We start from the raw sequence: 23081 nt of genomic DNA, 5'->3' as shown, positions 1-23081 counted from the left end.
TGAATCCTTTTGCTGTACACTTTCCATTAACCCTTTACTGTGCAACCTCTATTCATTGTACACACAAACAACTGTTTGCTGTGTGTTTCTGTCTTTGGCTATAGCTGTTCTGGAGACACCGGGTCAAACTTTGCTATCGGATTACGCCACCCCTAGGGTTTGTGCTTTAAGTGGGCGTGTTCAGATGAAGAACGAGGAAGAAGAGGTGAAGATGGCTGCGCCCAAAGGGCCAGCTCCAGGATGAATGTCGGGACGACGCGGGATCTGAGGCAAGGACTAAAGTTAGGTTTTTTTTTGCAAGTTTTCAATTTAGTTCCTCTTTAAGTACAAACCCACTAAACTGAAAAATGTCACAACATTGGGGTCATGCCCCAAGTGAAAAAAAAACATATTGTCCATAAAGCTGTGTTTTTGATTTACATTTTTCAAAAGCTTTTTTTCAGACATGACAATGATCTTCTTTGGCTCTATCCCTGTATCTGTATTCTACCCTCCAGTCCTCTTCCAGAGCCCCCGATTTCAGGGTACCTAGTTAGTACCCACTGCCTCCCCTAAAACAGTTTACTTTTTGGATACTAGTTGGGTGAAAAAACTCATACATTGATCCAACTTTCACTTCTTTTTTCCTTACAGCCCACTAAAAGATGATATTATACGTTAGAATATTATAATTGTGCCGCATTACCTTTACGCGCATTGTGTTCGGTTTTTGGGTTCATCCAACCCCAACATGGTGCCATTTGTTCTTTTTTAATGTTGGGTCATACGTTGTCAGCCAAAAACTTCTTTTGTGGGAATGAGACTGCAAAAGATCAGCAGCACTGTGATAGAACAAAGGATATAAAGTTTTATTAAAAATAAAATAAAAAATTGCCCACGGTGCAAAGAATATTGAGCAAAGGTATTATTCACACATGAACCGGGATATGGCTCCTCCCCCATATGATGGATGGGAGAAGGGGGTCCTACATTCAGAACTGATCCCTGGGACTCCCCTGTCCGTAGTTTAGGGAAGCTCTTTCTTCGTAGCATATGATTGGCTATCCTCCATGTGAACTTTGTTATGTACAATCAGATGCGCTTTCTGGGAAAACCGCTTCCCACACTCCGAGCAGGTAAATGGTCTTTCTCCCGTATGGACTCTCTCGTGTTTGATAAGAGACGATTGCTGGGAAAAGCGTTTGCCACATTCTGTACATGAATACGGCTTTTCCCCCGTGTGAATTCTCTCATGTATGACAACAGCTGATTTCTGAGAAAAACCTTTCCCGCATTCCGAGCAGGAGAATGGTTTTTCACCTGTGTGAATCCTCTCATGTTTGAGAAGAGACGATTGCCTAGAAAAACTTTTACCGCACTCTGAGCAAGAAAATGGTTTCTCCCCTGTGTGAATCCTCTCGTGTCTGGCGACAGCTGATTTGTAAGGAAAACTTTTTCCGCACTTGGAACAGGCATAATGCTTTTCCCCTGTGTGAATTGTTTCGTGTCTGATAAGGATCGATTTTTGTGAAAAAGATTTTCCACAAAGGGAGCAGAAAAATGGCTTCTCCCCCGTATGAACCCGCTCATGCACCACAAGGTTCAATCTCTGGTTGAAACTCTTCCCACACTCGGGGCAGGAATAGCGCTTCTCTCCTGTGTGGAGTTTTTTGTGTACATAAAGCGCAGATCTGTGTGAAAAACTCTTTCCACAGATAGAGCAGATAAATGGTCTCTCCCCTGTGTGGATTCTGCTGTGTACTAAAAGAGCAGATTTCAGAGGAAAACCCTTCCCACACTCTGAACAGATATGTAACAACTTCTTTTTGTGATTCCTTTTGTGTAGACCAAGAGCCACATCGTCAGGGAAACATTTACCACACTCAGAGCAGACAAAAGACATGCCCTTGGCGTGAACTCGTTTGTGTGCAATAAAACTTAACTTCTGCAAAAAGATTTTCCCACATTCACAGCAGCGATAGGGTTTCTCCCCAAAGTGAACCCTTTCATGTGCAGTCAATCCCAACTTGTGGGCAAAACATTTTCCACACTCAGGACATGAGTAGGGCTTCTCTCCTGTGTGAACTCTTCTGTGGCTCATGAGATATGACCTATCAGAAAATTGTTTGCCGCAGTCCGGACACGAGTAGGGTTTCTCTCCCGTGTGAATCCTTTCATGGACCGTCAGACCCCATTTTTGTACAAAGCCTTTCCCACACACTAAACAGGAAAATGGCCTTTCACCCGTGTGAATTCTTTCATGGATGTTCAGAGAGTATTTGTTTGGAAAGCATTTCTCGCACACAGAACAATTTTCCCACACATTACTTTTCTGGAATAAGTTTTCCACTCTCTCACAATCAGCCGGTAGGAATGTTTTCCCCTCTCTACTATCTGGGGAATAGGAATGGGGAGAATCAATCTCATGTGTGGAGGGATCACAGGATGTATCTTCATGGCAGGTTCTCCAATGGAGGTTTTGGTTGATGAGGTCATCCCTTGAGGAACAGGATGTGATGTCATCATCTTCTATTCCCGCCCCCGAGGAGATAAAGATTTCCTCTGTGTTCGTTTTCTTGTGTTGTCCATCTACAGGATACAGAAAAAGATAGGTCAGAAAATGTTTTTAATGCAACACTGTAAAACTAGAAAAGGAGCATAGAAGAGATGGAGTAGTGAAGGGTTAGATATTTATTATTGGTTTTGTGGAGACGGAGCCCTTTATTTACCCTGGGGGCCACTTATACTGGAACTGAAAGGGAGAAGAAATCCAAAATCTTTATGTTCTCACAGAACAAAAGAAAAGAAAAGTGAGAATGCAAAAAGCATTCTTTAGGACTTTTTAAGCATCTCAAATGATTTACAGTAATCACAATTTATATTAAAAAAAACATAAAATACATTTATCCATTTATAATTACATTTATAATTGAAACATTAATTCATTCAAGATATAATTAAAAAAATACATAAAAACCATATTATCCATTGCACAGTATTTTGGATCTCTATTATAGCAATGTTAAATATACATTCTACACATTTCGCGGGGCATGGTCCGCTTCCTCGGGAACATTAGAATATTTTCCCTTTGGTGAGAACCTAATGGGGACGCTAGTTCCAGTGACAACTAAACTTTGCCAAAGCTCACCCACACCTGAGGACATTTCCACCTGCTTTAAAGATGATATTCTCCATCCAATATCTGTCTTGGGATCTAAAGACCAAATGTTTCACCAGTCGCCCTATGCTAGATCTGGATGGAAGCCCCTACCCAGCCCTGTTTTGTTCCCCCAGGAGATGATCCCAGCAGCTGAAACCTCCATTGCAAAAAGTGGCCCTGAATGTCATAGGGTAGAAGTCATATCCTTGTTCTATGTGTGGAAAAGGGTTTTTTAAGAAATCGACCCTTAGCAGACAAAAGAGAGTCAATAAAGTTGGAAGTTGTATTCCTGTATTGAAAGCAGTAATGAAACTTTACTTCTGCAAGCAATGTGTAAGAGATAGGTTGTATGGGCGTCTGGTAAGAGTTGTGCTGGGAATGTGATGGGTTTGAGGAGTGAAAGTGTTGGCCAATGGGTGAGGTAAAGGATGGATGGGCAAGTGATGGGCTTTGTATTAGATGGGTTGGGCGAGTGTTTGGTTGGGGTTGGGTATGTAATGGGCTGGATGAGCTTCAAGGAAGAGTTGGGTTAGAGATAAGTTGGGTGAGTGTTGGGTTAGGAAAGAAATCGGATGACTGCAAATGAGGTAAAGATTTGGTCTTTTTTTTTTTTTAGTAATTCTATACATACCAAAGAAGTGAATGGCGAAAGAAGCCATCATCCTGTGTATGGCACTCCAACCTAAGGTGGTAGTGCCATCCTGGTAAAGTCCTTTCTTACCTGGGGAAGTAAGAAGAAACTGGTTCTCCATCATGGCGTCCTTGTAGTGATCCTTGTGTCCTTCTACATAGTCCCACTCCTCTATGGAGAAATACACAGCAACGTCCTGACACCTTATAGGCACCTGGCACACACAACGGTACAGTCACCATCCAGGTACAACCCTTCTATTACTGAATAATATCCCATAATTCCCGGCACCGCTCACCTCTCCAGTGAGAAGTTCAGTTATCTTGTCGGTGACTTCCAGAATCTTCTTTTTGGTGTCTCGCTCTGCTGCCAGGTAGTGATGTGGAGGCTGCGTGGTCAGGCTCGGGCTCCTGTTTCCTCCTTCTGAGACACGGGATTGGCCGAGTGTCACATGATCATGAGAGGTCTTCTTCACTATTGTGTATTCCTGTATGATAGGAGATAGATCCATGTAACTGTAATGTAATGATGTTCTGTTAGATTTGTCGCTAAACACTTAGTGGCCGCTTTAATAAGTTTATCTATAAAGTTTCCTAAATGTCCACACTATATATAAACAAAGCTTTACGGGCCACCTGGCTTAAGCCAGGTGCTTATGTTGGATGGGAAGATCTGATGCCAATTACAAAGTTGTTCAGGAGGGTTGAGGTCAGGGCTCTGCAGGACATTGGAGTCCCCCTGGTCTTGTACACAGGGCACGGACATGGGAGAACAGTAAATGGTCTTCACCAAACTGTTACTACAAGAGCACAAATATGTAAAGTGTATGCTTCAGTATTCTCTGGTGACACATGAAGCCACATTTAGCAGGGTGTCCACATACTCTTAGCCATATAATGTCCATCAATATGAAGGGGCGGTTATTACAATCTGATTGTCCTCCCTGTATTTTCTGATGGGTTCCAGAGCACCAAATGTTATGTTTGGCCAAAAAATGAACCTATTGACAAGGTCTACCTATAGCTTGGTTAGCAGCTTACCAGGTTAAATGGCCACCAATTAAACAGTTTCAAGTAACAGGTAAGAGTGGTGTCCACTATGTTGAGGGTGACAAAGTGGGACCAAGCTGCCCCTCTTTGCATCTGCACAGAGCTCCCATAAACTTGTACTTTCAGCTTCTTCAGGAAATAAATAAACCAAAGCACCCAGTGTGCATACTGTTCAACAAGCCCTACAAACTTTAACTGGGCCACCAGGTCTCACGTCACCAGGGGTATTCCAATGTGTGTCCCCAAAGGATTTTGCCTCCCCCAGAAATGCAAGCAGCCCGGCTCCAGAGCCTTTCCAATACATGGCACATGGCAATCTCCAACAGGAACATTCAGCTGTTGTACAAGCAAGATGTCTACAAGAGACAAATGAAGCATTTTGCACACAGATCTTCAGGAAACCACCTCTAGGGTTTGGTACTTGTACCTGCACACTCCACTATTCATGAGGAGAACATGTTGGAGGCCACATTCCCCTAGGTAGGGTACACCTGCAAAACCCATTTAGTTCTCCTTTACCTCATATATGGGTCTATTATAATAGAGATATGAATAATGTCATGTGACCCTCCCATAATCCTCACCTCCTCTCCCGTCAGAAGGCAGATGATCTCCATGAAGAGGTTTGGTACTGGTAATGTGTCAATCAGGGAAAATTTCTTCTTTCCCATCTTTGTATAATTGCAGGTCTGCTGGTCATCCATGATGACGTCCTTATAGAGATCCTTGTGTTCTTCTACATAGTCCCACTCCTCCACTGAGAAATAAATGGCAACATCCAAACACCGGACAGGAACCTGACACACAATAATAAAGTCACCACCTAGACACATCCCTTTCATTAGTAGATGTCTTATAATCCCCAGAACCACTCACTTTTATGGCCTGCAGCTGTATGATTTTGTTGATGACCTCCAGAACCTTCTTGTGGTTTTCTGCAGGTATCAGACATTGAGATGGAGGCTCATTGGTAAGACTTTGGTTCCTAATCCTTCTTTCTGACACCTGGGAATAATGGCTGTCCAGGGTCACATAAGTTGTCTTCTTTGAGATTGTGTACTCCTGCACAAAAGGTGAACATGACAGAGGACCGGTCATGTTTTGCAGCATGTTGCAACACACTGAAACGCATAGGAGAAAAATAGGAGCCTCTCCGTACAACTTCTTCTCACAGTCCACGCCCCACAAAGAAATAAAAAAAAACTTACATAGGTCTTAGTTTATTGGAAATTTGGGTGACAATTCACTGCTGTCTCCTGAGCACCTGAAATTCCATGAGTATGAAGTCCAGGATTTTGGCATTACAAAGGTCCAGCTATGCCAGAAGGCCGTGGTGAGCAGAGCAACATCACCCAGGCCATCAGAGAAGATGAAAATTAAACGAGAACTTTTTTGTTAAACATTTTTCCTGCTGCTAACTTTGGGCAGCAGGGGCTGACAGGGAAATGGATCACACATTGCAGCACACATTCACAGAGCATACTAATGCTAATGTGCTCTGCCTTTATACACCCCGTACTCCATAGAGGATTGGAACCTTTTATTCAGCTTCCTCTTTTTCAGTTTTAGTTTGTTGCTCCTACACAGACTGCAGACATTCAATGTACCTGCTGGGACCAGCCAGAGCTCCACTCCATGCACATCCTATGCTCAGATCAGTCACTGCTAGTTTCAGCACTAATAAATGCCGAGATTGCAAAGGAATTTGGTATTCACAGAGCTAATTTCTACCATTAGTAATACCTGAGTACCCTTAGTTACCCTGACGAATATGATTTAATAAAATTTCTTCTGTGCAGAGTTCATCTTTAAAAGAAACCTTTAGTGGGAAAAATACACAGACTGTTTGACTTTCTTAAGTCGCTGACCCAAAACAAATTGACCTAATGGCTCCAAGTCGGTGCCACTGGATCAGAATTAGAGCCGGTACCATTACTAAACATAAATGACAGTACAGGTTTCCCTTTGATGTAAATATGTAGGTGGCACCTATATACACACGAAGTGCCTGTATAGCCCCATACTGCAGTGTAGAAAGAATATATTCTGATTTTGATTTATTATGGAAATGGGGCTGCTCAATATCCCGTCTACTCAATATCTCTTCTCTTTGAGGAGCAGGAACGTTTGGCACACATATGACTTAGCTATATATTATTGTTATATGTATTATTGTTATATTATTGGAAGGTGGTGGAGGGTGACACAGCTGTTGTAAATTAAGAAATTCTTCTGCTGTGTAGTCAGTCTACTAAGGCTGCATACACACATGTATTAATTGTTGTTAGAAAGGATCTGTCAGATCTGTCACAAAAGACTGAACGATGAATGAATGAGCGCCATTCTGCTCTATGGAGAAGGGGGGGGGGGGGGAAGGGAACAAAAGAGCGGCACCCCACTGTGCTCTCCCCCCTTCACTTTCATTATGATCATTCATCATTCATGGATCCCCCAGGACAGATCCATGAACCACCACGATGAGCAATGTACACGTGTTAGATTCTAACCTCAGGGCAGATATTGAACAAGAGTCATCTGATGTGTGTATGTGGCCTTAATGCGGACCATTAGAATGGGGCATACACTATTACAAGCATAACATTACCAATTGGGCTCAGGAATTGACCGGCCTCAGCATAGCAAATATTCAAGCACAGCATCGCCAAATGTATTTAAATGCAGAAGGAAGGAATGGAGCCAAACAGATGGACACCGCAGTCCCTATTTATCCGATTGACTCCCTCCACTGACTGGGAGCTCTGCCTGATCCGAGATTGGACCACATTGATCCCTTATCTTATGGGATGATTTATTACATGAATTCCCAGAATCCTCCTCACCTCATCAGTCAGTAGGTGCATGATATCCTTGGTGAGCCCTACGATCTTCTCAATCATCATTTTCCTTTCCACGTCCATTGTCTGAGACCGCACTATTAAAGACTTTCACCTATAGAAGAAGAAGTCTTTGTCACTGATGGACTTCTCACAATGTATTTCTAAAGCCAATTTTTGTTTAGTTTTGATAAAATAGAAAAGGCTTAAAACATTTGCCAAGTTACTTGCCAGAGACACAACAGGAAGTGAGACAAAATCTCTCCATAGTAAGAAAAAAAAACATTTTTATAAACAAGGTTTCAGAAATGTACTTCAGGGGGATTCTAAAACCAAACAAATCCAGGGATTCGTTTTCTACTTTTTATCTATAGTTGTTTGAAAATTAAACAAAACAACAGCACATCAAATCGCTCTAAAGAAGAGACTTCAGCATCGTTTCTGATTATTATTACACAGTATTTATGTAGCGCCAACATAATATGCAGAGCTGTACAAAGTCCATAGTCATGTGACTAGCTGTTCCTCAAAGAAGCTCACCATCTAATGTCCCTACCATATTCACATGTCATTATCACAGTCTAAGGTCAGGTTTGGGGTGAAGTCAATTAACCTAACTGCATGTTTTTGCAATGTGGAAGGAAACCCGATTGCCCGGAGGAAACTCACACAAACACGGGGAAAACCAGCAAACTCCATGCAGATAAGAGACCTGGCCGAGACTACAACCTGGGACCTAGCGCTGCAAAGGCCGGAGTGCTAACCACTGAGCCATTGTGCTGCCCATAAGGATCCACAAACATTGTAACCAAATATAATCCATCAATCATCCATGGAGAGTGCTAACCACTGAGCCACCATGTCGATGCATATTAGAGCGTTCCCTGGCTGCTGCAACATGTGTGTTGGAACAGCATTGCCTTACTGCTGAAAATATGGAGAAACCTGTGTTAGGGTAACACCATAGCGCACAACTTTGCTTGGGCCCTACATGTGAATAACATTCTGCTGTATGGGGCATTCGCATTGATAACATGCGCTGCCTTCCAATCTACAGCAGAGTTTCTCAGCCAGGGTTCCTCCAGAGCAGGGGTCTGCAACCTGGTTCCTGGAGCAATGAGCAGTTTGCACCTCTCAGGTCAGTATAAGTGACCCCAATGATCTGTAAGGGTGACATTCTTCCCAATGGCCAGCAATGTAAGAGGAATTCTTCCCACTGACCACCACACTAATATACTGTAATCTGTGGATATATTATTTATAAAAGGGGGGGCCTGAAGACCTGGCCCTGAAGACCTTATATCAGGGGGTTCCCCAATGTTATAAAGGTCGAGGAACACTGTTCTACAGTGACAGGCCCATGTAGCCTTCAAAATATCTGCACACAGATGACAGAACCGACACGTTGCCTTGGTGCATGGGGCTACCGTACAGTGTCCATACACACAGTACAATGACAACGGTGACCATCCAGATGAAGCTAACTTCATCACAGCAATCAGTACTTGGAAACATGCAGCGGAGGGAACACATGTGCTCACAGTGCCTGCAGGAGAGGGCCATGGTGTGAGAATCTGTGCAGCAAGGTGAGGGGTGATCCCCCCAGATTGGGGAAGAGGTGCAGGATGACTTATTAGGACAGGTGCACACCCCCCTCTTCATTGCACGATTTTGCATGGCAGCCCCGGTTCAGAAAGAAGTGTTTGCACATGTGACAGCTGGTGGAAGTGAAGGATATGTGTAGCGCTCGCTGCAGCTTCTAAGCATTCCCATACAGCAGTTATTCCTGGTTTGAGGAAATGATAAACGCACTGCAACCTCACTGCCAGAGTGCATAGCCCTTGGTGTTAGGTTCGGTGTCGAGGAGGCTCCTGATTTCACATCTCCTGCAGGGAAGGAAAGACATGCGGACAGATTACCTGCAGATTCTTCACCGTGACACCTTAGTACCGGCGCTGCTCCTAATGGAACATCCCGGCTCCTGCGCTGCGGAATATGTTGGTGCTATATAAATGAATAAAACAAATGATTAGGCTGGCGTGTGTCCACAGATCACTTACCCCCATACACCCCCCTCCATACATGCTGTTCATTCTATGATAATTGCCCCATTCATGTGATATCATACAGGAGTTATGAACTATATACATACAAAGGTATGAACTATGGGTTACCATTCAGTAACATTGCATTCTCCAAATTCCTCACCTTCATAGAACATTCATGTTCTTCCATTTTATCAATAATAAAACGGCCTGATGGTGCGAGAAATGCCCCGGCTTCCAGTAGGTTCTTCATCAGGCCAGAAGGGTTGGTAGCCATTGTAGGCAACCATACCCGGCCAGTGCCCACCTACCATCTCATTTGTACCAACCCCACCTGATGGAATGTCGGCAGAGGCCGTTACCCTCCCTCCGTCACTTCCCTCCTTTGTGCCCCTCAATGGTGAAGAACTGAAAGCCATTCTCCTCCTCCAGCTCCCAGCCTTGGCACATTACCCACCCTATATTCCCAGCTGCCATTTATTTTCCATGTTTATCTATTTTTCCACTTTTTTATATTTATGTTTTATTTTTTCCCCAAAGGAAGTCTCTGCCCGGCAGGAAGGCTGAACCCATGACCCCTCCAAGAGGTTCCATTGCACGGTTGTTGGGTGCACAGAGTGTAAGAACCTGAGAAAGGGGGACAGCTTGGGGTGCAGCAACATGGCCGAAAGTGGTGATTCAAGGATGAGGTTTAAGTCTGAGCCCACTGCCCCCTGTACCCACAAAATACCCTCTATAGTGCCAAATGAAAAAATCTGGGACAATAGGTGGGGGTGCTTCATAACCACGGGTCTACGGTGAATCCCCGGGGCTTGCTGGATTTGCAGATATGTAATGCTGGTAATTTTGACGTTGGTCTGTGTTCCCCCTGGCAGTGCCGGCTTCCCATGGATTTGTTGGCTACAAATGGCTGGAACTGAAGAGCCGGATTTGCCCCCCAGCACAATTCATGGAGTCCAGCAGAGGAGACAACCTACCCAGAGCATCAGTCAGAGGTATGACCCATGCAACATGGCTTCCTGCATGTGAGATGAGTGGGGTGTAAAATACAGTAAAGTGGAAAGAAAAATAGCGCGTGGCTAGAAGATGCCCCATCGGTGGTAGTTATTTGGAGGCAGTATTATACCCCAAAGCATTGGAGACCAATGGCATGAAGAGTCCCCCACCCACCAGGCACTATGGGGGGGATCTCCTTCCTTCTCTGGCATTATTGGTCATGTCTCAGCATTGTTGCAGCCATTGGTGTTCAGTGAAATATTTCCCCCTTCCTTGCTAGGCAGTATAAGGAGCCCCCGCGCTTCCTGAGCCATGGCGGGTAAGCTGGGGTTGTCACCTCCATTGTGTGATCACTCTGCCAGGGATTAGGAGGCAGAATAAGTGTTCCCCTCCTTGGCCCTGGGACTCAGCACGGATCTACTAATGACCCATAACATATGACCACCCCGTATACATCACATGTACCCCACAACCATCACAAAACTATCACAACACACAAATTCCTTAACATGCTGGATTATTTACATTACAATTGTCACAATTACAGCTGATAATTAAAAAAATGCTCCGCAGATAATTGTGGGGTTTCTGTTCTCAGTCATTGCTCCAGACTTTTACCCTAGAATTTGGTTCCAATGTTGCCCTGGGGCTGGTAAAGGTCAGAGGTCACAAGGTTTGGATTGGCAGTTCTGAGGACAATATGGCATCTGAGGTCCATGTACTCATTAAGCGCGATAATAACGGCCAATGGGATTGCAGCAAACAGCCAGAAGTCAGCGGTCATTGTCCAGGCACGGCTCCGATCAATGACTGTGTTACACCGATCTTCCTGGCAGCAATAGGTTGGATGAATCACCCCCAAATCATCGGGGTTGCTGGGCTGGCATCTCTCTGCGCAGTTACGGATTACGGTCCTCTCACCCTTAAAGGGGAACCCTATTGGTAGAAATGTAAAAGTAAGGTAGGTACCAATCCGATAGATAGATAGAGATAGATAGATAGATAGATAGAGGGATAGATAGATAGATGGATAGATAGAGGGATAGATAGATAGATAGATAGATGGATAGATAGATAGATAGATAGAGGGATAGATAGATAGATGGATAGATAGATGGATGGATGGATAGATAGTTAGCAATCTGAAGACATTTTATGCCTTAGAATTTGTCTTTGCCCCCTCAGCAGACATGAGATCTTGGGGGGGGTTTGCAGATTGATAAACATTGATAGAAATTGATTGATCCTTATTGATAGATTTGATAGAATAGACAGACATTGATCTCACCAGATGTAGTGGGGCCATAGACCGTGGTGTAGCACCACTTCTGGTACCGTGAGCAGTTCTTCGGGGTCAGGCACTGATCTCCTGGTGTCGGGGTCAGACAGACGTAGCACTGAATGGATTCGGCTGTGAATTAAACAATGTATTTGTATTATTGATCATAGATGACGGACAACATGAACCAGCAATGCTCCCCCACCCCCTCACCTAATGCTGCCAAGGCCAGGCTGGCCAGGACACTCAGCACAAATCTGGCCATGTTGCTCCCTCGGTGTCCCCAGTAGGATTTGCCCTTAGCTGGGGCTGTTCTTGGAGTGTATTTATGCTGGCACCCACCCCTGGGTCATCCTGCCAATCAGGTGTAAGGATGATGCTGGCACACACTGGTGTGCCCTGTCCTCATTTTATAGGGTTACCGCTACTAAAACAAGATGCAGCAAGTGGCATGGCCTAGGCGGGCACCTCCTTAATGTATTGGAGCTCTGCCAACTGGCAATAAAACTTTTATGGGATACAGTCATGTAGGTTGGTATCCTCAGCTGGCATATTGTATAATTCACACCCCATGCCAACCACTGACATAGCGTGTCTGAAGGGTTTGTGTATTTTATCAAAAGACAACTGTACCAGGCTGACACCAAAAGTTCACACAATTCCTGTGTGTTGTCACCCCCCGACAGGCAAATCAGCCGGTATTGTTCTGTAAGGATAAAACACTGGACAATGTGTCCATATAGAAGAGATGGCCTGCCTAGTTTTTTTCTGATATACAATTTAAAGGGTACATGTGAGAGCAGGAATATGGCCGCAGCCATGGCAGAGTTTTTTTTTGGCTTCATTACTCGGTAAGCCGATGACTTGGAATGAAGCCAGAAACTTGGTGAAGCCTGAAATCTGAGCTGGAATTTGGCATGGCTCCGGACCAGTGAATGGCTGGCTGGTTGGCACTGAGTTATCGGCCCGTCTGGAGGAAGATGGCGGACAGGATGGCAATCATAGTGGTGTGGCAGCTGGCGATGATGCTTGCTGGACCTTTATTGGGGCTGTTGCACAGGTCGCTCTGGCAGCAGTAGGTAGGCCTTGTTACACCAAAACTGTTGGGGTCACTCGCATCGCAATGATCTGAGCAGCCGCGAACTACCGTTCTGTTGTCACGGAAGGGAAAAGCTGCAAGAAGATAAAATGCAAACCATTGGATTACTGTATAAAGAATCAGGCTCATTTTAATAAGGGACCCCCAGCTGCACAGACTCATCTTCCTGCCCTATAGGTGTGCTTCCAGGAAGGAGAAAATACAACCTGTACTTCCGGGTATGGAACGTTTGTGTCACATGACAGTGCTGGAGCATGACACATGGACACTCAGGGACAGGCAGCCGTCAATATGGATGTGGGGGTTGGATTGGAGATTAAAGCTTCATCATCAACTCCTGTTCTGATCACTTTGCTGTAAGGAAAAACTCTAAAGCCTTACAAAATCCCCCAATTATCCTCCAATTATTAAAAATGCACAATGCCTCTAAACAAGACTGCATTCTCCTGTTACATGATTCTTTCCTTCACAGACCAGGCTACAATGACACCCGAGACATTGCTGCCAAATCCATGTTATATTGCAGCTAAATGACCTAAATATTTATTAATAAATACCACTATGGGAATGTTAAGAACAGTGATTTACTATAAACAATTAAATATTTGATTTTCTGTTTATCCTTTTCTATGGTCTCATTTCCTCTCCCCATCTTTTATCCTTTCCAATCTCTTTGTTTTCCTAATGACCTCGCTGCTTTCACTCCCTTCCATCTTCTCTTCTTATTTCCTCAATTCTCCTTTCTTCTTTCCTTTCATTCTTCTTTTCGTATCTGCTTTTTATTCTCTATTGTCCTTCTTCTGACTTCTCCTTTCACCTACTCTCTCCTATTCTCTATTCTTTCTCTTCTTCCCCCTCTTCTTTTATTTCCACCCTTCTCCTGTCCTATTTCCTCTCCTTTTCTTCCTTTCATCTCCTCTCACCACTTCCCCCTTCTCCATCTTTCTGCCATTCCTTTTTCCTCATTTTTCTCTCTTCTCCATTCATTTCTTTTCTTCTTCCATTGTTTTTTTCAGTTTCACCATCCTCCTCTCTTCTGTTATTATTACCTCCCTTCTATTCCAGTCCGCTCTCCTCATTTCATCTTCGCCGTTCAGATTTTCTCTTCTCCTTTTATTGTTTCTTGCCTCCTTTCTCTTATTAATTCCCCTCCCGTTTTCCTCCTTTTCTCCTTTTTTTAATTTCTCATCTTGTTTCCTTCCACTTTCATTTCCTTATAACTTGCATTCTTCCTCTTCTACCTGTACATTTCTCTTCTCTTTGCTTTCCTTTTTCCTCTTTTCTGCTTCCCAATTTCCTTGTTTCTTTTTTGTCTTCTTTCATTTTGTCCTTTTTTTCTCCCATCCTATTTTCATCTCCTTTTGTCTCTTTCCTTTTCTCATAACTTTTCTTTCCTATCTTCTCATTTTCCCCTTTTTTACTTTTATTTCCTCTCCTCGTGCTCTCTCACTCTTCTCATTTCCTTTTCTTTCCAGGACTTATATATATACCAAACAAAAACACATTGGCTTAATAATATATAAGAAAGGGCCCTTTTCCATTTTTTTCCTTTTTCTTTCCTTTTCTTTTTTTCTGCCACATTCTTATATAATATTATTGCACATAATATATATTATTCATATCAATAAATATATTTATCTCCGTACTTCATCAATAATAACCCTAATAGTATATTTCTTTATTCTATGGTATATCAACTATATCAGGTATATACTTACCTGGACTATCCTCATTACATGTCATTATCAACCTACTTGAAGATATCCTACAACTGGGCTTATGTAAGTCTAACATATTATTTATTTCTAAAACATAGAGCTTTAGCAATTTTTACATACAATATTCATAGGAACTCTATACAGATATATATATAAGCTATGCCTACTAGGCTTCAAAAGAGAAAAACTTTTTTTGTCACGGTAAATATTTAGTTGTTGGATAAACAAATTTGATACTATATGACATTTTATTTTTTGAAGTTACACTGTGTTTATGCATCTTTTTTTTTATGATATGTGATATATGATGATGATATATATATATATATATATCTTCATATATATACATATATATACAAAAAAAAAAAATACATAAACACAATGTAACTATATAAAACAAAATGTCATATAGTATAAAACCTGTGTTTTTCTTCAAGGGTTGCTGAATGCTAGCGAAGTAGTTTCTCTTGTTGGAAGTGGTCTTGGAAGTGATATTTGTAAAATATATATATATGTATATTTTACAAATATCACTTCCAAGACCACTTTTAACATATGCAACTTATTCCCTAGCATTTAGCAACCCCTGAGGAAGCCCTTGCCAGGCGAAACGCGTGGGGTCTTGCAGCTGCACGTTAACTACCCTGTTATCGGTATTTGCGGCTTTGCAACACAGTGATTACTGTGACTTCATTAAGTAGGTTGTATCTGTCTAGTATTACCCTTACTATTTGAATATTGGATCTTTGTTTAGAGATCACTATGTTGTATATTTGTATTTTGTTTTTTGTTCTATATATTATTGAGGGTTGGCACCATCCCTATTAAGGGAAACTCTACTTTTGTTTTCTCTTTAATGTACTACCATGCCACCATGACACCACAATGCTCACTAATAATACATATACAATGCATAGCAAATCCTACCAACCAAATCAAATAGAAAAAAGATTGAAAGAGAAATGGAAATACTGGGGCAGGTTTCTGCCAATATCTCCCTAAGGAACAATTCATGGTCTTGGTACAGAGAAGAGAGGGAAGTGGAGATAAGCACATGTAGCATACCAGACCCTGAGCTGAGGACAAACCAGACACAAAAAATGATTCATTGAACATTTCACTCCTGCTTACTCCCTGACTCTTTTTCACCTCTCCCCTCTTATTCACTCCTGTCCTCCATCTTTTTTCCTGCCCATTCCACCTCTATTATCTTCTTTCTCTCCGCTTCTTTCCCCTGTCTCTCTGCTCCTCTATATTCTCCTATTTTCATTTCTTCTCCTCTCATCTACCATATTCTCCAATTTTTATATTTTCTTTTCTTACTTTCTCCTTTCCTCTCCTATTTCCTTTCTTCCTCCAGATAGAAGATATTTCTATCTTCATTTCCAGGTCTTTCTATTTTCCTCGTCTCATTTTTCTTCACTTGTAATGTTGGATCATGAGGGTATTAAAGTGGGTGGTGTTGGGTTCCTCCAGGAGAGGGATGTGATTCCAAATTTGGGATCTATCCTACTGAAGGTGACCATTATTTTTACAGCTTCCAGACCCCTAGGTGTTATATATTGGTGGTGTTGGAAGGGTGATGGGTCACATTCCCTCCCCTTGTCTCTCTCACGATGGGTAGGATTATATTCATAGATTATCCATGGCAGAAATCGAACACTAGACCAGTGGTCCCCAACCTCCTGGACGTCACAGATCATCAATATTATGGACTCTGGACCGCACATGCCCAGGGAGCCATGTGCCACTCAAAAGGGAAGAATCTTCCCCGAGAGTGACGTCATAATGCCAGAGACACAACCTGCCCACCGCCCTGAACATATGGAAGACATGGTCCGCGGCTCTGGCTGGTCCAACCCCTCCCCCAACAAGGTCCTTCTCCTTACCCCTCGGGGGGTGCACCGGCCAGAGCCGCGGAGCACAAACATTTTCTCATGGACCAAAGGTTGGTGACTGCTGCACTAGACAACCGAAAAAAATTTAAACTGTATTTCCAGGTCTGTGTTTCCTAATTATATCCACACACATTATATATTATTTATACAACCATCATTTATGGTTTATGTATACATAATACACTGCAACTGGAAAGTGATCAGTTACTTTTATTAATGAAGTTGCAGAGTTAATAAGTAGGTTAGCCACAAGTTCACCCACTAGGGAAATAAACATATCGCAGATATAAAACCCTATAAGACATAGTTGGTCCAGGGGAAGGCAAAAAAACCCCCGGGGTACAATTTGCTTCATCAGGGGAAAAAAAATTCCTTCCTGATTCCATGAGACAATCGGATGTTCCCTGGATCAGCAGTCTCTGTTATTTTTACTTTAAATCCTTAATCCCCAGTTATATTCTGTGCTTCTAGAAATCATCCAGCTTTTTCTTAAAGCAATCTATAGTAGTTGCTGAAACTACTTCCTGAAGGAGCCGATTCCACATTATCACAGACCTTACAGTGAAGAATCCCTTCCTTATCCAGGGCTTAAACTTCTTTTCCTCCAGACACAAAGAGCGCCCCCTTGTGCTTTGTAATGACATTACAGTGAATAATTGGGAAGAGAGTTCTCTATATGGACCATTTATATATTTATACATGGTGATCATATCCCCCCTTATACGTCTCTTCTCAAGGGAGAATAGATTCAGTTCAGCTAATCTCTCCTCATAGCGGAGCTCCTCCATTCCTTTTATTAGTTTAGTTGTCCTTCTCTGCACTCTCTCCAATCCCACAATGTCCTTTTTGTGAACTGGGGCCCAAACCTGGACTGCATATTCCAGATGTGGTGTGACCAATGCTTTGTACAGGGGCAGGATTATGTCTCCATCTCTGCAGACTATTCCTCTTTCACCAACTTCTCACATCACATTCTCATCATTCGTCACCTTCCCTGTTATATTTACCATCATCCTTACATGCGATCCGACTTACCTGGCTGCAGAATAAGGGCCACAGCGGAAAAATAAATCAGTCCGGTTGCCTCCATGTTTGTCGCTGTTGTGTTCCTTTCAGTCCCCCTCATTTTATACTTCTCAGCTATTGTTACCATTTCCCTAATTTTCAGGTTGTATTCCCAGTCATTAGAGGAATTATTAGTGTATTACTGATTGCACACAACGAAGGAATTCTGTGTGGTCTGTGGATTATTATAGACATTAATAAATGTAATAACAGGTGCTGTCATTTTATTACAGGGAACAGGTATGAGAGAGGGACCCCTCCCTGACCCATTCTGCTTTGTTTAGGAAGAACTCTAGTTCTGAAATTACAACAGATGCATGCAGAGTGCAGTGATTGGCTGGGGGAGTTTGTAAGGGCCAAAGCATTACTAAAATGCTTAATAGAATTTATAGAGCCATTCATACATCCCATTAATATTTTATATTTTCTGTTTTATGTTCAGGACTAAAAAAATGTTAGCTAGAATGAAATATTGCAGAGGAATATTTCCTAATTTACAAACAGCAAATGTGTGCGTTCTCTGTAATGATTGATGCTTATATGTTCTTAGGTCTGTATGCCTGCTGTGCCCATTATGAGGAGTCCCCACCATCCCCACACGAAGTTCCAAGGTCTGTACAACTGTTATTATTATTAATTATATTAAACAGGATTTATATAGCACCAACATATTACGCAGCGCTGTACAATAAATAGGGGCCGTTTATAGGAGTGTGTTCTTATGAGGAGTGCCTACCATTCCTAAAAGTTCTGTTCTTGGCATCAACAACAAAGTTATTGCAAACTCCAGCACTGCAAATCTTTACCATGTGAATGTTATTTCAAAAGACATTTTTTAGGATTTTGTTTTTAAATCTGTGGCTTTCGTTACAAAAACAAAGTCTTGTAATGCCAGGTTCTGATCTGGCATGAAGATGCTTGTATGGGCACTTCTTTTTATAGGGTGACTGTGGCCCTGAGTTGTGTACAATTTTATTTATTATCAATAATCTCTTTGCTGGTCAGTGGGAAGAATGTCACCCTTACATATAGCCAAAGAGATCATTGGGATCACTTACACTGACCTGAGAGGTGCAAACTGCTCCAGGAACCCCCAGCAACCTCTGAAGGAACCGTGATATAGAGGAATGCAACCCATTGCTGGCTATGGAAGGTCAGCATTGGTCAAGCTCTGGTCACGGTGTCACTTCTTGGGGAATTTGATACACGGCTCCGCTCCCAATGTGCAGCAGAGATATATAACTTGCTATGAGCAATATGTCTGTTATCATCTTACAAACCATTGGATCAGCAGAATGGGACTCCATGGAATCGCAACTTATTTCTGCAGCTCGATATCTTTCATTAATGTTTCTAGTATTTCTTTTTTCTGTCTTGATATCATTATATATCACATTGTTTCATTTACCCCACAAGTCTCTGAGATTTCTTTGAATTAAACTCATCAATATTCATATGAATGATCACATAATATATCAGTGACATAACAGCCGGCCATTCAGCTGTGTTGTCACCTTGTCATTTGTGTGTTAAGTGGGCACTACAACCACACAGATTGGTCACCTCCATCTGCCATAATATCTTACAATCTCTGGTATTCGTCCCAGATGTTGCTCAATGATCTTTAATACACAGCCCTGAGTGATGACATTGTAGATCTGTTTCTCATGTCAGAGGTATGTAACACACAGCGTGCAGGGGTCAGAGGTATGTAACACACAGCGTGCAGGGGTCAGAGGTATGAAACACACAGTGTGCAGGGGTCAGAGGTATGTAACACACAGTGTGCAGGGGTCAGAGGTATGTAACACACAGTGTGCAGGGGTCAGAGGTATGTAACTCTGCTGACATCTTGTGGTATAATTTGGTATTACACACTGCAAAAGCATAATTTTGCTTTCTTTACCATTCCAATAGAAACAATATTATATAATTTCTGAATAATTATTTGAATCATTTAACATTATAAACAGATTTTATTCTCTTCAGTCTACAGGCAGCTACAATTAAAATTTTGCATTTTTTCTGTGCTATTAGTAATTGTCAGCTCTTTGTAGTTAAGTGTTTCTAAGAAGCTCATCCCCCTTCTTTTGTAATGGGTTTCTTGCCTATCACAGAAGCACAGAACTTGAGATTTAATTGCAAGCATCCCTTGCAATGTCGGTATTTAGTGTATTGCATCTTCTTACTATGGACAGATTTACCTTTATCATCTCAGTAATGATCAATTTGCTGCATAGGAGGAAGATTCAATGTATGTAAAACACAGAATGATTCTTCATCACGTCATGTGTCACTCTATGCATTTTTTTTTTATTCTCACATGGCTGACAACACTAAGCCACCGTCTCACAATCACCATCAGTGTTGTCATCCTGCCACATGTGCTGCTCCAATCAGCTGTAGACCTGGCAAGCAATGACTGATCACGTCCAGGCTGTCCTTGGTATTTAGAACTAACTTTAGGAGATTTGCTTGCATGGTCTGATTATCAGTAGATTAGCTCAGAATCTCAATGTCAGCTAGATTTTAGGAGGGACCTCATATATTAAATAGAAATCCCAACAGTGAATAATACCTGTTGATCCTGCCAGATAACTATCTGAGCTGATAACTTCCTGTGCTCTCTGTTCATGCTGCACTCTCATCCATTGTATTGTTCTCAGCTTTCTCCATGGACAACAGAATACCTCCCTCTATGCTATGGAGATAAGAAGAGGGGTAGCTGTACTATAGTTCTGTCGCAGAGTCACAATGCTGCTCCTCCAATACCGAGAGTAGACACACGGGCATTGTTACTGGCAGGATCCCCGGGCGTCATGACATTGTGATGAATTTGGATCTTTGGGTTTTTGTATCACCAGAAAGCAGATTTATATTTTCTTCTCTCTCATTGCCAAACATTGCACAAAGGGATCATTGTATCCGATCTGTTCCCTTTGTCGTCATAAAACTGAACCTTCCTCGCACCGTGACAAAGATTCATTGATTCTCTTTATTACAGAAAGTTCTTCCAGGAAGATTTCTCTGTTCTGTTTGTTGTAGGTAAAATACAGAGCCAGGCACCCTTCTCCGAGAATCTTAAAGGAGCTCCCACATCCGATATTCCCAAATTTAGTGGAGAGATAAAACCAGACACTTTCTCCATTATTATTATTATTAATATTATTATTATTAATAATAAACAGGATTTATATAGCGCCAACATATTACGCAGCGCTGTACAATAAATAGGGGTTACAAATGACAGACAGATACAGACAGTGACACAGGAGGAGGAGGAGAGGACCCTGCCCCGAAGAGCTTACACTCTCTATTATTGAGAATATGAGGGGTTCCCACCATCCCTGAGCTGAGTTCCAGGGTCTGTGCACCTGCTGTGCCCATTATTCGTACAATATTTTCACATCCAGGGATAATAATGATTGGTTGATGCATTATATAGCGCTGGGATTTGCACAATTTGATACAAATAGATTACATTCTTTGTGTTTGTATTAAAGAATGGAAGAAATCTATATTCCTGGGGCGGAAGATCTTCATTCCAGGACTGAAGGACTCCATATGCCAGCTGTAAGGACTTCTACTCAAACCTTCATCTCCCAGACACAAGGCCTTCATACCGGTCTGAAAGTCTCCATCAGGGACCCCCTTGTCTTCTATCTACAGGGCAGAAAGTTTCTTTTCCCCAGGCAGGTTATTTCTGTCTTCCAGGTGGAAGGCCTATATTTCCGGTTGTCCAGTTGGAAAGGTTCCATTTCCTAGACATGAGGTCTCACATATTAAAGGACTTTACTATTGAAATAACTTTATCTCCCAGACAGAAGGCCTTCAAGCCAGACAGGGGGCACCATCAGCGAAGACTCCTTAGTCCAGAAGGACCATATCACCCCTTAGCAAGACTCCATGTCCTACTAGGAAGCCTTCATCCCAGACCTGGATTTTTCCAGAAGGAAGGCCTCCACCTTCCAGACCTGAGGACTCTATCTCACATATGGAAGAACTCTATCTCCTATTGGAAACACTCCAGACAGAATTCCATCTTCTGGACAGACAGACACCATCTCTCAAGCAGAGGACTCCATTATCCAGATGGACTTTTATGTTGGAAACACTCCATCTCCATTGGGAAGGCCTTCATGTCCAGTAATGATTTTCTCGTAACACTTTGTTTCCCAGGAGGAAATCCTCCATCTCCCAAAAAGAAGTACTTTATCCCCCAAAGGTTCTGTCACATAGATGTAAGGACACCGCGTCTCCAATCTACAGGGCAGAGAGTTTCTTTTCCCCAGGCAGAAGATCTCTGTATTCCAGGTGGAAAGACTTCATCTTCCAGACAGAAGACCTTCATGGCGGACGGGTGGACACCATTAACAGAGGACTCTATATTCCATAAGGACTCTATCCCTCCATCTCCTAGTAGGGAAGCCTTCATCCCAGGCCAGGATTTCATCTCTCAGACAGAAGGACTCCGTATCCCAAACGTGGGGACTCCATCCCCATGAAAGGAGGCTTCATCCTAAATCCCAAGGGTCTCTGATACCCAGATAGAAGTACTTTTGTGGTTGTGTTTAATGACAGAAGAATAAGAGCTGCACACTCAGCACATGGAGGATAGGTGAGCAGAACTCTGCTGTGCTCGTCTCCATAGGAAACTATTGCGGTCAATCCTGCCTAATCGTTCATCAGCCTGCCAGGGTGAATTGATGAACAACATTAGGGGACTGCTGTACTAATCTTAAAGTTTAATTCGGTTCATCCAAGTTGACAATCATTCAATGTGTGATTATTACACTCCTCTCCTCCAGGCCAGATGAAGGTGAGGCCAAGGAAAGCAAACAAATAATTAGCACAGCAAATAAAGGAACGCTCTGCACCTTCCTGGTTGTGACAGTGAGTGATGAGGTTGGAAATAATTATCATTCTTCTCCATCAGACTGTAAATTATATAAATTACAACTTTGAGTTCTATCTGTTGTATCCGGAAATGTTCCCTGGCAGCCGATCCTCCGGTTATATAACGATTTGTTATAATTATCTTCTCACAAACATCGTATATTATAATTAGTGGATTTCACATGGCTAACGTTACAGCCTCGTGTGTAGCACAATCCAGAGAATATTCCAGGTGGATGGAGCAATCAGGGAAGATATAAACAGATCCATAGACAGATCAATAGATAGATCAATAAGAAGATCCATAAGAGATCAATAGACAGATCAATAGATAGATTAATAGGAGAATAATAAATAGATCAATAAGATATCAATAGATAGATCCATAAGAGATCAATAGATAGATCCATAAGAGATCAATAGATAGAT

General features: G+C 42.4%; 1 protein-coding gene across 1 annotated transcript; it reads right to left on the bottom strand.

The window, feature by feature from the left end:
* Nucleotides 1-783: 783 nt before the first annotated feature.
* Nucleotides 784-9908, bottom strand: LOC140331865 (uncharacterized). The gene is made up of 8 exons (XM_072413200.1): nt 9865-9908; nt 9576-9660; nt 7663-7771; nt 5699-5884; nt 5407-5619; nt 4072-4260; nt 3864-3987; nt 784-2568 (listed from the first exon to the last, which is right to left on the bottom strand). The coding sequence occupies exons 3-8, from the start codon at nt 7738-7740 to the stop codon at nt 1007-1009; spliced, it is 2352 nt and encodes a 783-aa protein (XP_072269301.1). The 5' UTR covers nt 7741-7771; nt 9576-9660; nt 9865-9908; the 3' UTR covers nt 784-1006.
* Nucleotides 9909-23081: the final 13173 nt, after the last annotated feature.

This window comes from Pyxicephalus adspersus, chromosome 5 (assembly GCF_032062135.1).
Source record: "Pyxicephalus adspersus chromosome 5, UCB_Pads_2.0, whole genome shotgun sequence".
NCBI classification, from domain to species: domain Eukaryota; kingdom Metazoa; phylum Chordata; class Amphibia; order Anura; family Pyxicephalidae; genus Pyxicephalus; species Pyxicephalus adspersus.
Note: the sequence above shows the minus strand (reverse complement) of the source record. Positions and strands in the feature narration are given on the sequence as shown.